This window comes from Entelurus aequoreus, linkage group LG25, assembly GCF_033978785.1.
Source record: "Entelurus aequoreus isolate RoL-2023_Sb linkage group LG25, RoL_Eaeq_v1.1, whole genome shotgun sequence".
Taxonomy (NCBI): domain Eukaryota; kingdom Metazoa; phylum Chordata; class Actinopteri; order Syngnathiformes; family Syngnathidae; genus Entelurus; species Entelurus aequoreus.
In genome coordinates, this window is record NC_084755.1 from 31163335 (window position 1) to 31180834 (window position 17500).

Below are 17500 nucleotides of genomic sequence, written 5' to 3' on the forward strand. Positions count from 1 at the left end.
AAATTAGTTTCCTCAGTTCCCAATCGTTTGAGTGTTGTTAAAAGAAAAGGTGATGTAACACAGTGGTGAACATGCCCTTTCACAACTACTTTGGCACGTGTTGCAGCCATGAAATTCTAAGTTAATTATTATTTGCAAAAAAAAAAAAAAGTTTATGAGTTTGAATATCAAATATCTTGTCTTTGTAGTGCATTCAATCGAATATGGGTTGAAAAGGATTTGCAAATCATTGTATTCCGTTTATATTTACAATTTCCCAACTCATATGGAAACAGGGTTTGTACATAATATTAATAATAATGATGGAAATTGATCATAATCATTTTATGCAATTTTTTCAAAATACAAAAACCTGACATAATTAGATTAAATGGGCATTCAAAGTGTTAGAATAAAAAAAAAACATGACATGTTGTACAATTTGATTAAGAGATTTGTGCAAAAAAGTGTAAAAAAAATATGAATCAAAAACATTTTAAAACAATTTCAATGTTATTTCCATTTTTTATTTAGGTTAGCCCACTAGTTCTCAAACTTTTTTCCCCCATGTACTACCTCAGAAAACACTTGGCTCTCCAAGTACCACCATAATGACCAACATTAAAATACAGTAGTGTAGTAGGACTAAGTATTCACTAAAAACAAGGCAGAGGTTATATTTAACAATTATATTTCATATTTTTGGCCACTGTAAAATTGCACCGTTTGAACAGTAACACTGTGTTTGAATATTTAATCAAGTGGTTATTTGGCGTACCACTAGATGGAGTCCTTGTACCGCTTGTGGCACTTATACCATAGTTTAAGAATCACTGGGATAGCCTCTTGAGATGCAGCATCTTGTTTTCAAGAGTGGTACACAGGCTCCATCTAGTGGTATGCAATAGAATCACTTGATCAAAGTACAGTGTTTTATTTTCCTTAATTTTCCGTCATTCAAACACAGTTTTACTGTTCAAACCGTGTGAAATGTTACAGTGGCCAAAAATATGTCAAATAAAACGGCAGCACGGTGTTGTAGGGGTTAGTGTGTGTGCCTCACAAAAAGTTACCGGGTTTGATCCCTAGGCTCGGGGTCTTTCTGTGTGGAGTTTGCATGTTCTCCTCATTAATGCGTGGGTTCCCTCCGGGTACTCCAGCTTCCTCCCACCTCGAAAGACATGCACCTGGGGATAGGTTGATTGGCAACACTTAATTGGCCCTAATGTTGTTTGTCTATCTATGTTGGCTCTGCGATGAGGTGGCGACCCCGAAAGGGACAACCTATAGAAAATGGATGGATTGATGTTAAATAAAACCTCTGACTTGTTTTTAATGAGTACTTACGCCTATGACGCTACTGCAATTATTTCTATATCATATAAATATTGTTTATTTTATATTAACATCATGAGAAACAGAAATGGGTTGAAATGATTAAATATTTGAAATAATCTAAAACTAAATTAAACGTGAAAAAAAAAAAAAATCATTCCATTCGGAGTAACGCGACCAAAGTTGTGGAAAAAAATATAGCAGAAATGTCCCTGAAAGGAGAAAAAAAAATCTCCAATATAGTCTTAATTGTTAACCCAGCAGGCACAAGACGTTGATACAACATTGATTATACTTACATGTCCTTTTAAAACTGACTTTGAAACAACGTTGCAAAATAGTTGTATTTGTAAACTGAGACAACGTTGGTGTCCAACGTTGGATCCACGTTGTTGGTTGGAAAATGACCAAAATTCAAAGGTCAAATCAACGTCAAAACCTAACATTGATTAAACGTCGTCAAAAAGCATGTTTTTTCAACATTGTATTTTTGTTGTAAAAATATTGGTTGTAAAATGACCAAAATTCAGCGGTCAAATCAACGTCACAACCCAACAATGATTAAACGTAGTCAAAAAGCATGTTGTTTCAACGTTATGTTTGAGTTGCTCAACAACAGGACCTAATTCAACAAGTTCTCAACATTGTTTTAATGTCTTGTGCCTGCTGGGAATTTTATATATATATATATATATATATATATATAAAAATGTGCACTATATGAGTTTTCCTCCATATAGAAAATATCAAAGGTGTGGTATTACTGGTGTAGACTTAAGCCTGAATATACACTACCGTTCAAAAGTTTGGGGTCACCCAAACAATTTTGTGGAATAGCCTTCATTTCTAAGAACAAGAATAGACTGTCGAGTTTCAGATGAAAGTTCTCTTTTTCTGGCCATTTTGAGCGTTTAATTGACCCCACAAATGTGATGCTCCAGAAACTCAATCTGCTCAAAGGAAGGTCAGTTTTGTAGCTTCTGTAACGAGCTAAACTGTTTTCAGATGTGTGAACATGATTGCACAAGGGTTTTCTAATCATCAATTAGCCTTCTGAGCCAATGAGCAAACACATTGTACCATTAGAACACTGGAGTGATAGTTGCTGGAAATGGGCCTCCATACACCTATGTAGATATTGCACCAAAAACCAGACATTTGCAGCTAGAATGGTCATTTACCACATTAGCAATGTATAGAGTGTATTTCCTTAAAGTTAAGACTAGTTTCAAGTTATCTTCATTGAAAAGTACAGTGCTTTTCCTTCAAAAATAAGGACATTTCCATGTGACCCCAAACTTTTGAACGGTAGTGTACATAATATTAATAATGATGATGGAAATTGATCATAATCATTTTATGCATTTTTTTCGAAATACAAAAACCTGACATAATTAGATCAAATGTGCATTCAAAGTGTTAGAATAAAAAAAAAAAAAAACATGACATGTTGTCCAATTTGATTAAGAGATTTGTGCAAAAAAGTGTAAAAAAAATCAATAAAAAAAAAAAAAAAAAAAAAAATATATATATATATATATATATATATATATATATATATATATATATATATGTATATATATATATATATATATATATATATATATATATATATTACATAAACTGAATAAAGTGTTCCTTCAAATGGCAGGGATGTTTGCTTGGTCTTGCACAATAACAAAGGAAATGTCTTCCCAAACTGGCAAAGATTAGTTAAAGTGGCTTACATGTAACTCTATTTACGTCAACTCACCTGCAGTACACTTTTACACAGTATAAGTACACACTTTAAATCAGTGCTTAATATATGGAGGAGTTGATGAAAATGAAAATGTCCTATTGTTCCTGAAGGCAGCATCACTATTACAAGTGATGTCCATCGATGTGATGTTTGGTATCACGTTAAAGTCAGCGTGTTAATCACAAAAACGCAGATTAATCAGACCTTGTTGTGGCCGCACGTGTCAATATTAATCTGGTTGAAGAAAGAGTAAATGCTACTTGTTTGGGGAAGGGAAAAAGAACATTTGACATGTGTCTAATTGTAATTCTGGACTGCACATGTCAAAAATCCATTAAACAAATACTGACAACAAATTTTCACCATTCAACAAACAACAGTTTTACAATATATATATGGAAAAAAAATTGCGTATTATTGCTGAGAGAGGCTGTCATTACACCAAATGTACTACCGTATTTTTCGGACTATAAATCGCAGTTTTTTTATTATAGTTTGGCCGGGGGTGCGACTTATACTCAGGAGCGACTTATGTGTGAAATTATTAACACATTACCGTAAAATATCAAATAATATTATTTAGCTCATTCACGTAAGAGACTAGACGTATAAGATTTCATGGGATTTAGCGATTAGGAGTGACAGATTGTTTGGTAAACGTATAGCATGTTCTATATGTTATAGTTATTTGAATGACTCTTACCATAATATGTTACGTTAACATACCAGGCACGTTCTCAGTTGGTTATTTATGCCTCATATAACGTACACTTATTCAGCCTGTTGTTCACTATTCTTTATTTATTTTAAATTGCCTTTCAAATGTCTATTCTTGGTGTTGGCTTTTATCAAATACATTTCCCCAAAAAATGCGACTTATACTCCAGTGCGATTTATATATGTTTTTTCCCTTCTTTATTATGCATTTTCGGCCGGTGCGATTTATACTCCGTAGCGACTTATACTCAGAAAAATACGGTAAATAAGAACATTTAAGCACAAGCAAACACAGCACATGCGTACATTCACCGCCATGTTGACAGAGCCAATGCGGTGCAGAGTTAGTATGTTCTTTTGTCGGTCACATGTTTATTTTCTGGTTCCCCCTTATTTGTGTTCTTTTATGTGTGGAGACTCCAGTCGCTACAGTTTGTGGTCACAGGACACCCTTGGCGAGTTGGTTCCTGGAACCAACACAAATCTCGGTAAAACAAAAAAAGCCATGGTCATGGAATGAATAAAAGGGTCTGAGGTTACCTGAACTCATCACTTTGGGGGGATCTCAGGCCATTTTAAAGGATCGAGAAAGTGTTTCTATTTCAACATTTTTACTAAAACATTTTTTTAACCTTTTGCGTGTTTTTTGTGTTTATGTTGTAAATAATTTGTACATTTTATTATAGTGTGTGACTGCTCCTGTTTTTATTTTTTGTTCTGTTTATTTATGAAACCTGTTTTTGTTGCCATCTTGGCCAGGTCACTTGCAAAAGAGATTTTAATCTCAATTAGTTTTTACCTAGTTAAATATAAGAAAAATGGAATGGATCCTATGTTGTTTTATCATATTTTTAATATTTTTACCTGTATATTGTAAAGTGTCCTTGGTTATTTTTTTAAAAGGCGCTTATAAATGAAGTGTATTTTTATGCATTATGTTACAAATGATGTCCATTGATGGTGATATTTGGCATCATGTTAAAGTCAGCGAGTTAACCCATGCTTTAATCAAGTATATTATGTATTATGTTATTTTATTATGTTCTAGAATTATTATTATTATTATAATTATTAATAATAGTTCAATATTATGCAGGATAATAATTTTAAATTCTCTACATTTTATAGTCATCATTGGTCCTCTTATTAATCTCGAGTTCTTTTTTGATTCAAGATTATCGCCATAAACACATCTTTATTGTGTGGCACTTACAGTACCTTCTACATATTTTTTTTTTACTATTGAAAACAAATGTAAATATCTGTCCATCTATTTTCTATATATTTTGTCGTCACTAAGGTCAGGCCTTATCCCAGCTCTCAGCCACGAGCCAGTCACACTCATATTAGACGCACCAAAGTGCACAGTGGTTGGGTATGACTGGCATACAGTACGCATTGTCAAAAAAACATTATTATTATTTTTTTTACCAGGAATAAAAATTCAACGTCTTTCATTGACGCAATAATTTGTTTCGGTGCTTTGCTGTACATTTAGTCATTAATTTGGCTGATGCCCAGCGCTGTACACTGTGGTCTTCTACAACCTCCATCCATTGTTTCTTCAATTTGTGCACATTTTTATGCAAATTCTTCTCTTTTCATTATATTTTGTACTCTTATCTAACTACCTATCACAGCGGTTGTCAAACTGTTGTCAGCAATTACCGCCTTAGAAAACACTTGGCTCTCCGAGTACCACCATAATGACCAACATGATTCCCGGGCGCGGCCACCGCTGCTGCTCACTGCTCCCCTCACCTCCCAGGGGGTGATCAAGGGTGATGGGTTAAATGCAGAAAATAATTTTGCCTCACCTAGTGTGTGTATGACAATCAGTGGTACTTTAACTTTATTACAAGACAGTAGCATAGTAGGCCTAAGTAGTCATTAAAAACAAGGCAAAGGTTTTATTCAACAAGAGTATTAAATACTTTTTCAAATTTTCTTGTAATCAGACCATATTTTCGGTACATCAGATGGAATTTTTACCTCACATGTTTCGACTGTTATCTGCAGTATTCTTCCGAAGGGTCACCTGACCACTGCGACGTGTTGCCTATCAGCTGTTATACGAAACATGTCAGGTAAAAATTCTGTCTAATATGCCGCAAATATGGTCTGACTACAAGAAAATTTGAAAAAGTATATGGATAAGAAGACTAGGGATGATGTTTGATAAGAAATTATCGAGTTCGAGCCCATTATCGAATCCTCTTATCGAACCGATTCCTTATCGATTGTCTTATCGAATCCATATAGGTTGTTGTATATGGAAAAAAACACAATATTTGGTTTAACAAAAGCTCACTTTTATTTTTATAAGAAAAAAATAAAATAAAATAGATAAATAAACATTGACTGTTTCCCCCCTAAAAAAAAAAAATAAATAAATATTGACTGTTGTTACCCAAAGTATATTAAGTGGGATTTTTCAGAAAAACAAATATATACAGTAACACAAAAACAACCTGTCTCTGTGTTTACTATAGGTGTATAAATAATAATATAGCGTTAAATAAAATCAGTCCCTTGGGCACAAAACTGAAAATAATACAGCTCTCCAAAAAGTGCACTTCTGCTGCTATTGGAACATACTAACTACACACACTATGACACTAACAACACCACAGTCATCAATCAACAATTCTTCTTCCAAAAAATGTTTTCGATGGTGGAAATACACGACTGGCAGCCATTTTAAGTCCTCAAAACATCAATTGAAACAGTGTACAAAAATCGTTTTTCAATAAACATCTTAGTATCAAATTTAACCACTTTCCACCTTAATATTGAGTTACATAAACAAGTTAAACAGTTTACTTACAGATTTATCTTTTCCAAGGCTTGTAAGAGCTAACACAACTTGTCTACTTCTCAATTGTCTCACGAACTGAACTGACGTCGCCCAAACTAATGACGCGTAGTATTTTCATATCACCACAAGGTGTCAGTAAGAGTCTAAAATCAAATGGGCATAACATTGGGATTCGATTTAAGAACCAACTCTTTTTCTTTACTATAGTGGCCTCGATAACGGGAACCGGTTCTCAAAAAGGGATTTGAGTCCATAGACTCGGTCCTTTTCTTATCGAACAACCGGGAGAACCGGTTTCGGACATCATCCCTAAAGAAGACCTTTTTGAGCAAAGTGTATTTAATATTTTGAATGTTGACGGTTTGAACAGTAACACTGTCTTTAGATATAGGAAAACAAACATTGTACTTTAATCAAGGGATTATTTGGCGTACCACTTAATTTTTTTGTCAAAGCAGTATTGGGTCTTTTTAAATTATGCAAATGAGTTTAACATGTGGCCAATGTCATATCCTTTCACACAACACACACTCTAATGACCTGTTTATGCCATCACAGGAGATTAAAAAGGAGTCATCATTCAAACATGACGTGTAAGTGATGGGGAAGGAGGATTAATGGCAGATGGAGAATGAACTGTGCAAAAGGGGAGGAGTCGACGCCACACTACGGTGGGATGGAACGCAAAAGGGGAGGAGTCGATCCTTCATTTGTTTAAACCCGGGGGATTTTTGGATTACCTTTGCCGCTTAATCTCGTTACAAGGCTGCAGTGACACAAGGATGCCTACTTTACTTTGCATGGTAATTGAATGAAAAACATTACAGTGTTTTATTACAGCAACCATACAAATCCAGCTTTTTATTTGAGACGTGTGCATCTTTGCTGAAGCAAGGCACACGTGGGAAAAATAATAAATAAATCATCGTGCTGCCGAAACGTCACTGACGTGGTGAATAAAGCGTATTTTCATACCGATTTAGAGAAAAATTGGATAATTTCCCATGACACGCTAATGTTGGGAATGGCTGCTTCAAACGATGTTAGCGAAAGTTGCTAAAGATAAAATAATGTAGTGTGGTAAAATGACTAAGCTTCTACTATAGCATGAGGGGTTGGTATTGTGTTTTGTAGTATGTTAAAAATAATAATATAAATATATTTGGGTTGGCAAAAAGGTTATCTGACATCACAAGCTTTTGCGTCTTCCTGCTCCTTTTCTTTTTATATTTGTTCGAAAATTATCTCAACTATATAGAGCAGTGTTTTTAACGGCACACTAGTGTGCCGTGAGATACAGTCTGGTGTGCCGTGGGAGATGATGAAATTTCACATATTTAGGTTAAAAATATTTTTTGCCAACCACTAATTATAACAGGGGTGGGCAATTAATTTTTACCGGGGGCCGCATGAGCAACCCGAGCACTGCTGGAGGGCCACATTGACAATATTTCAATTAAATTTTGCTCAATATTATTTTTGATATATACCGTAAGATAAATCATAATAATAATAATAATAATAATACTTTCATTTAACCTAACTTAACTTTATACCAAAAGCACTGCTTTGGAAATCATTTGTACCCCTTTCAGACATCACATTTCGTTCCCCTTAAACATCCTCATGTTGCACAATGAAATGTAAGCATAGGATGAAGTGTGCATTCCTGTAACTTTCTCTAGTAACAGCATTCCATGATTAATATAAATTAATTAACATTAATAATAAATGACAGTAAAATAAGCACACGTATGACTGAGGAGTCATAGTGTAACTTTGTGTGGTGTTTGAGTTGTCCGACTTTTTGTGTGGCCATAAACGCACCAGTGGTTTAGTGCTATGCGTGTTGGTGACAGATGACAAGTTGGTTTTGGCCTGGTTTGTACGGCAGAAAATGACTAGTTTTTCGAGATAGGAGTGTTTTACTCATGTTTTTGGTGTGGTTATGGCCGAATATAAACAATTTTGCTCAATAAAGTGATCGATATAATTCCTGGCCTCGAAGCATCTTGATAGACGTTACAATAATTGAACGGTGTTCAATTGAACGGTGTTGACGAACACCGTTAGGGCCGCTTGTTGTCACTGTCACTCAAAGTTGATTTGCAAAATTACACAGAATAAATGTGTTTATTTTGTTTAGAATTCAGATGGGATTTGATTTGTTGCGCGGCATATATTTGCTGTGCGCAGAGGACGCTTGAGCAGTGCGCAATTGCGCAGGCGCGCACCTTAGAGGGAACGTTGCTTGGCAGTCCATGTCTTGTTGAAAACACGGCATTCGTCATCAACTTTTGTCTTTTTAGCGTCTCGGGTGTAAACCGTGCATCACTTGTCGCTGTGCACCTTCACTCACAGGTTACACACGGACATACGGCCATAAATAACACTTTTCAAAATAAAAGCAGTACAGTTGTATTGCGTGCACGACATAGATGTTTTTTCAACTTTATTTTGTAATTTGTGATTGCAGCTGTTCACATTCACTCCCAATCACGCACGCGCATACGTCCACACGGAAGTAATACAAATAACGCTTTTCAAAACAAAAGCAGCACCGTTGTATTGCACACTCGACATAGATACTTTTTTAAAATTTATTTTGTAATTTATGATTGGCCTCACACGGGCCGGACAGGGACGCACAAAGGGCCGGATGAATTATAATCTGCAAATGATGTGCCGTTGTTGTGTGTCGGTGCTGTCTAGAGCTCGGCAGCGTAACCGTGTAATACTCTTCCATATCAGTAGGTGGCAGCCGGTAATTAATTGCTTTGTAGATGTCGGGAACACGTTGTGTGAGACGACAAGGGTTTGTCGTCGTATCTAATGCTTAAACCAAAAATAGACAAAAGGTGAGTGCCCCTAAGAAAAGGCATTGAAGCTGAGGGAAGGCTATGCAGAACGAAACTAAAACCTAACTGGCTACAAAGTAAACAAAAACAGAATGCTGGACGACAGCAAAGACTTACTGTGGAGCCAAGACGGCGTCCACAAAGTACATCCGAACATGACATGACAATCAACAATGTCCCCACAAAGAAGGATAAAAACAACTGAAATATTCTTGATTGCTAAAACAAAGTAGATGCGGGGAATATTGCTCAAAGGAAGACATGAAACTGCTACAGGAAAATACCCAAAAAAATAGGAGCGTATGACAAGAACTAAAACACCACACACAGGAAAACAGCAAAAAATACAAAAAAAGTCAGGGCGTGATGTGACAGGTGGTGACAGTACACCTACTTTGAGACAAGAGCTATAGTGATACAGTACACCTACTTTGAGACAAGAGCTATAGTGATGCATGGTTGGTTATGGTTTAAAGTCATATCCAAAAATTGCGACGACTTTCTACTGTCAACTGAGTTTCGTTTTTTAGTGATTTCTGCTGGTGGTGTGCCTCCGCATTTTTTCAACGCAAAAAATGTGCCTTGGCTCAAAAAAGGTTGGAAAACACTGATATAGAGCAATGATTCTCCAAAGAATCCCTTGATTCATGTACAATGTTTTATTTTCCTATATTCAAACACAGTGTTACTGTTCAAACTGGCCACAAATATTAAATACACTTGTTATTTAGAATCTCTGCCTTGTTTTTAATGAATACTTGGGCCTAGTAGGCTACTGTTTTTTAACGTTGGTCCTTTTTTTTTTTGAGGTGGTACTTGATGAAGAAAGTTTCCAGAAGAGATCATTTTTGATTTTATTGTTGTGAGAAGACAAAATATTTTGAATAATGTTCAAAGGCATGACGCTAAATTAGAGCTAAAAGTTATAAATACTTAAATATAAAGTTTGAAACTAAAACTAACATCTTGAAAAATATATAATTCAGAAAATACGGAGCTCCTAAAGGGACACGGGGAAAATGTTTTTTAAAAAATTATTATTATTATTTTTTTTCCAGACATGTATCTCGTGCGCACGAGATACATGTCTGTAAAAAATAAAAATAAAAAATTATTTTTATTTTTTTATTTTTATTTTTATAACTTTATAAAAAGTTTCTCGTGCGCACAAGATACATGTCTAAAAAATAAAAACATAAAAAAATTTTTTTTTAATTTTTTTCCCCCCTATGTCCCTTTAGGGGCTCCGTAAGAAATAATGTATTCAAAAGAAAAACGAGTAAACACAATTTTTTTCAGATTGAATAATATTAAAATTCCCTCTGATAATTATTTTGAATGCATTTTTCACTTTTGAGATTTACATATTTAGATATTTGAGCTTTAGTATTTTTTAGATTCAAATTGTATTTTTTAACTCTTTTTTTTTTTACATTACATTTTTTTTCAAATAAAAAATTGTTATTAATAATTATGAGCCATATTTATATATTCAAACTGGAAGGAAAAGTGTGCACTTATTGTTCTTATTTTGAATACATTGAAGTATTTTTCAAAATTCAACATCAAAACTTGATTATTCAGTTTCAAACATTATTTTTTCAAGTACAAAACTTTTGGCACTAATTTGGACTCCATACCTATCCTGCTCATTTCAATTATTAGTACAAACTATTTAAAATTTCCTTTAAAATTAAAAAGTAGGAGAAGGACTTTGTTTTACTTCCGACACGATACCGATATCACAGTATTCACTATTGGCCCATACTGATATCGATCCTCTACCAAATCACTGCGAATGATACATGCTTTGTACTTATTTTATAGTGTGGAACGTAAGAAAAGGCTTGATTAGGTGAAGTTGTGATGCTCGCGCTGCTGGATAAAAGTGCTTGATTGACGTTTGGAATTGACTGTATATGCTGAGTGACATTTGCAAGCATGCTTTAATTGGATGACTCGGCCCTGCTGGTATCCGGCAAGGACAAGTCACAGTGCTGAACTCCGTAGTATTTGCACCTGGCTCGCTGACAACAAGCTATCTATACACTTGGGTAAAACGGAATCCATCCTATTTGGGTCCCACATCAACCTTAAGGAAGTCAGTGACTTCACCATAAAAGTGGGTGACATTGTTATCACCAGGAAAGATGAGGTCACCTACCTAGGTTCCATTCTAGAGGCTAATCTTTCCTGTGATAAAATGGCAACCAAGGTAATCAAAAAGGTCAACAAACGAACAAGATTTCTCTACAGAATCTCCTCTCTGGTCAACAAAAGCACCATGAAGATTCTAGCGGGAACTCTCGTTCAACCCTTTTTCGATTACACATGCACCTCCTGGTACCCTAGCACCTCCAAAACCCTCAAATCTAGACTCCAAACATCCCAGAACAAGCTAGTCAGATTACTTCTAGACCTCCACCCCAGATCCCACCTCACTCCTACCCACTTCTTCAAAGTGGGCTGGCTCAGGGTGGAGGACAGAGTAAAACAACTTGCACTGAGCCTAGTCTATAAAATCCGCTACACCTCCCTGATACCGAAGTCAGTGTTTCCCACACATTCATTTATTTGTGGCGGCCCGCCAAGAAAGAATTACGTCCGCCACAAATAAAATACATTTAAAAAAAAAATATATATATATATATATATTTTTTGTCCTGTCCAGCTCCTCAGGCAAATCCTATAGTTGATGTAGATGCCCATATAGGCTGTTCAGATTTACTTTACAAAAGTGAAGTGTAGGATACTTCTCTTGTTGCCTTATTTGTATTTGACCACTACTGTTTTCTGTTTATTTGTTACTGACTGTGGCAGGACACCTCTGCCTCTGTTTCACTTTATGTTGCTGGTAAATAATATGGTTGTAGTAGTAGACTAAAGTTAAATTATTTAGTATGCACTAATTAAAAGGGCAGAGCTTTAAGAGACATTTTAGCTTATATATTTTATAAGATATATTTTTTGTAAGAACCACAATTAATGAATATATTACAGTGAATAACTTATTGTTCAAATCTGTATATAAATATGTACATAAAGTGTTGTAATTATATTGTAAAATGGATGGATGGATGGATGGACGTTTAAAACAAAACTGTTATTATTAATTAGTAAGTATACATTTGTTGAGCCTTTTTAGAGAAAATCATATCATTGTAGTAAATTATGCAAATTACCCAATGATGTCATGGTGACCACGCCCATAGCCACGCCCCCACCGCCACAGGTATCTTGGCAGTTTATGGGAAACACTGGAAGTCAAACTACTTCCTTAACGTAAATGACCGCCATAACCACAACACCAGGGGGAGCTCCACTAACCACGTTAAACCCAGATTCCGATCTAACAAAGGTCTTAACTCATTCTCCTTCTATGCCACATCAATGTGGAATGCACTCCAAACAGGTGGAAAAGAAAGGGCATCTCTATCCTCCTTCAAAACCGCACTAAAAGAACACCTCCAGGCAACTACAACCCTAAACTAACACCCTCCCCCTTCCACATCCCACCTCCCCGGATTTAAAAAAAAAAAAAAATGTAAATAATCTAATGTATATACTTGTTCTTATGTTGTCTGAACTCACTATGTTCTCTGCTCACTGTACATATCCTACCAAGTCAGACCTACACGGTTTCAATGTCCATTTCTCAGATGATGCAATTGTTGATGACTGAAGTGTTGATATCAACCAAACCTAAACCTATCCAAGGTTCCGATTACTTCACATCAAATATTCCACGAAGAAAAATATTTTTGGTGGAAGATTTTGCAAATTTGGTAAATAAATAACCAGAAAAATGTATATTTTGTTGTTTTCTTACTGTACCGAAAATGAACCGAACCGTGACCTCTAAACCGAGGTACGTACCGAACCGAAATTTTTGTGTACCGTTACACCCCTACTATTACAAGTTATAAGTAATTAAAACAGTACAGTAATGTGACAATGAGCACTTAGTATGTGCTTTTGCCGCCATCTAGTGTCTACTTTTAAGTCAGTGTGCTATTAAACGAGTAAAACATCAATACTGTATTTATGACTGTTTTTGTTGAAATCCCGTGCTTTTTGAGGTTACAAGGAACTCTCAAAACAGTGATAACAAATTCCTAAAATCACAATTTGAACAACCTCAAAACACTACAACTTATGCTGCAACTTTGTGAAAAAGCTTCCGCAAATGTAGGTATCTTAGGCCGCAAGGATGACAGAAAAAGCCAGTGAAATCCTGGAGGGACTCATTATACATTGTTAATAATACATAAATATATTTATCTGAGGGAAGTCTGGAGTTCTCTGCTTAGGCTGCTGCCCCCGCGACCAAACCTCGGATAAGTGGAAGAAGATGGATGGATATTTATTTGTATTACACGCCTGTGAGAATGAAAGATGATACAATTAGCGCGTGTGACTTGAGGGGCATCACTGTTAATGAAAGGGTGATAAATATTTGACATTTTCTTTTCGCACAGCAGCGATGCGATTGGTCAGCGTGTCGGGGGCGCGGCCCCGCAGGGCGGCGGAGGAGGAGAACAAGGAGAACAAGGAGCCCGCGCCGCCCCCGCCCCCCTCCCACCACTCCAGCCACCAGTTTGAAAGCATGAAGAATAAGTTCTTCAACGAATTCACACACTTGCCCAGTAAGTCATTCTAAAGGGGACTGTAAATGTACATACAAGCTGTACACTGACTACTTTAAACTTCATAATTTTTTCAGTGTTGACCCATGAAAAAAAAAAAGATATATATATATATATATATATATATATATATATAAATATTTGTTAAATATTAGCATTACCAGCATATATCAAAATATTTTTGATAAATATATCAAAAATATTTGATAAATATTTGCAGAAATGTGAGGGATGTCCTCACGTTTCATCAAAATGCTTCGATTTTAACATCTATTGATTGTTGTATCAGCATGGGGCCATCATTTCACTCTCCATCTGTATTGTCTCATTTCTTTCTTCTCTCATTCCATCCTGTCACCATCGTGCTCTGCTCCAGACCATAAACTCCATTGTAAGTATACCATTCCAAAAAACACTTTTAAAAGGCTTCATTTGTGTTAAAACTGGTTTGCATAATTGAAGGCGGTGCAGTGTGTCAGACTTAATGTGAGCAAAAAACATGAAAAGCAAAACAAATATATTTAGAAAAATAGTCCGATAATGTCTCTTTGCTCTTTGTTCCCCTTTTGCTACTTTCATAGTAGTAAAATAAATGTCTTTATCATTGTTTTATTGTTGAGTTGATTTAATTTAATCTGAATAAAACACAGGTCAAAAAATGTAAGTAAACAAATAAATATATTTGGATGTGTGAACAAAAAAACATCCAAAAATGTAAAAATATTTTCAAAATTAAACAAGTATTCCCTTTTTTTACTCGCACTTGTTAGAGCATAATAAAGTCACTACAACATAGGTAAACACAGAAAAGGGTATTGGCTCTCATTAAATTTCTTTAGCTTTTTGGCCCAGACGTTTTTGGGGTTTTTTCGTTTGAAAAAGAGTATCCGATAATCTCCCTCTTTGCTCTTTGCTCCCCTTTTGCTACTTTCATAATAGTAAAATAAATGTCTTTATTATTGTTTATTTTTATTTTTGTATTCACTTAATTTAATTTAATCAGAATAAAACATAGGACAAACATTTTAGGTAAACAAATACAAATATTTGGATATATAAAACATACGAAAATGTAAAAATATAAATAAATAAAAAATATTATTTATTACTCACAATTGTTAGAGCAAAATAAAGTCAGTACAAAATAAGTAAACACTGAACAACTATTGGCTTTCATTAAAATTATTTAGCTTTTTGCCCCAAAAGCTTTTGGTGGTTTTTTTTTAGTTTGCTACTTTTATAATAATGAAATAAATTTCTTTATTATTGTTTATTTCTATTGTTGTTTTTAATTTAATCCAAATAAAACACACGATAAACATTTTAGGTTAACAACAATATTTGGTTATGTGAACAAAAAAAATCATACAAAAATGAAAAAAAAAGTTTTTTAATTAAAACAAGTATTCCTTTTATTACTCACAATTGTTAGAGCAAAATCAAGTCAGTAAAAAATAGGTAAACGCAGCAAAAATTATTGACCGTCATTAAAATTCTTTAGCTTTTTGGCCCAAAGGTTTTTGGTTTTTTTTTTCCAATTGAAAAAGAGTATCCAATAATCTCCCTCTTTGCTCCCTTTTTGCTACTGTCACATTAGTAAAATAAATGTATTTATTATTGTTTATTTGTATTATTGTATTCATTTTTATTTTATTTTATTTTATTTTATTTTATTTTATTTTATTTTATTTTATTTTATTTTGTTTTATTTTAATTGAATTTATTATTTATGGTTTAAATTCATTTCAAACATGCGTACAGTCACAATACGATGCATCTCAATTTCCAGGTTCTCCTTTCAACATGTCCGAAAAGAAGTAGGAAGAAGCAGAGCTTATTTAATCCAACCTCTTCTCCATTACATAACAATTACTAACAGTTCCTGTTCTCAATTTGTGAACAATTTAACTCCATAAATAATAAGTAATAAACTTCTCCAAAGAAAAGGTTGTACTTAACATAGTGAGATGAATAAAATTATCCAATTTTCAATAGGGTTCAAAATGTTCATCAGAATTCTTCTTCCTTGTACTTTGTAAACATTTTAAGTTTGAACAGTTTCTCAAACCTGATCATATTAGTACATTGTTTGACTTCTTAGTTAATCCGTTCCATAATTTAATTCCACATACTGACATACTAAAGGTGTTGAACGTGCATACAAATGTTTTAAATTACATTTTTCTGTAAGTTTATATTTCTCCTCTTACATTCTTGGGTATCTGGTTATAGTTTGCTTTGTGCATATGTATTTATATATTTGTTCATTTATGAATGGGAATTGGTGCGGTGAGGGCAGTTCATCTTCCAAAAAATTGGAAAAAACCCTGAAAATTACAACTTTTGTTTATTTTTGCACTGCGTTGTGCTGCACTGTTGATGCTCTATAAAGCATATTAATAAAAAAGAAAAAGAGAATCCAAATAGGTCCAAACACTTTCTAAATACAGCGCTAAAAGTTGGTTGCACTGCTACGCCTTCTTATGGTCTGGCGTAGGAGGTGTGTTAAGAAACGAAGCTAAGAACTATAGCACCATCTATTGTGCGGAGCTGTAGGGACGAGCTACATTCACAGGCAGTCCCATTATAAAGTGTTATTAGCAAAGGGAGGAGCAGGTTGTGCCACTTTCATTTGTTGCTGCATGCATATTTAAACCTTAAAAAATGAGGGGGGGTACAATGATATTAATAAAATATATCAATCCAATGTGGGTTATATGCTGAGATATAAAATAAATGTAACAAAAAAAAAATCTAATTAAATATGTATTATTTACGGAGCCCTTAAAGAAGGGGTGTCCAAAGTGCGGCCCGGGGGCCATTTGCGGCCCGCAGCTAATTGTTTACCGGCCCGCCACACATTCTGGAAATACTATTGTAAAAATAAAAAAGAACATTAAAAAAAGTGGAATGAGGTGAAATCTAAGAAGAAAAAGTTGCAATGTTGACACAAAAGCTGCCATGCAGGCTGTTTTTTTTCTTTTGTCTTTCTTTCTTTATTTTTTTTTTGCCATTGCTCAAAAACAAAAAATAATGAAAAAAAATCCATGTAATAATGAATTATTTTCAGGGCTCCAATTACTTCAAATATTTCACTTTAAAATGTTTTATGTGGTAAATATTGCATATATTGTGTAGTTGCCATATAAAAACATCAAAGTTTTCTTTGAAAAAAGCGCATAAAACAAACAAAATAATAGTTCCAGCATAAAATCGACAGATATATCTGAAGTTGATCTCGTAACTTAAGTGTTGAAAGTAAAATAACCTAATAAAAATGTATTACTTTATGAGTGGGGCACCTTTTGGATCCCAAATATATTTAGTGATTTTTCATTTATCTTTTCACTGTGATTACTCAAAAATATGAAATAATTAAAATCAATGGTGTCCTGCATTATTGATC

The 17500-nt window shown here is 34.4% G+C and overlaps 1 protein-coding gene across 3 annotated transcripts in view; it reads left to right on the forward strand.

Annotated features, from left to right (window-relative positions):
• The window catches only part of LOC133642808 (synaptotagmin-1-like), a 31206-nt gene that overhangs the window by 2789 nt on the left and 10917 nt on the right, over positions 1–17500 (forward strand). Inside the window, exons 2-3 of one of the 3 annotated variants that reach the window (XM_062037197.1) lie at positions 13927–14094; positions 14471–14485. In XM_062037197.1, the coding sequence (XP_061893181.1) occupies positions 13932–14094; positions 14471–14485 (178 nt within the window). In that variant the 5' untranslated portion in view covers positions 13927–13931. The remainder of the gene's footprint in view (positions 1–13926; positions 14095–14470; positions 14486–17500) is intronic. The other 2 variants (XM_062037198.1, XM_062037199.1) reach the window with 2 other exon arrangements.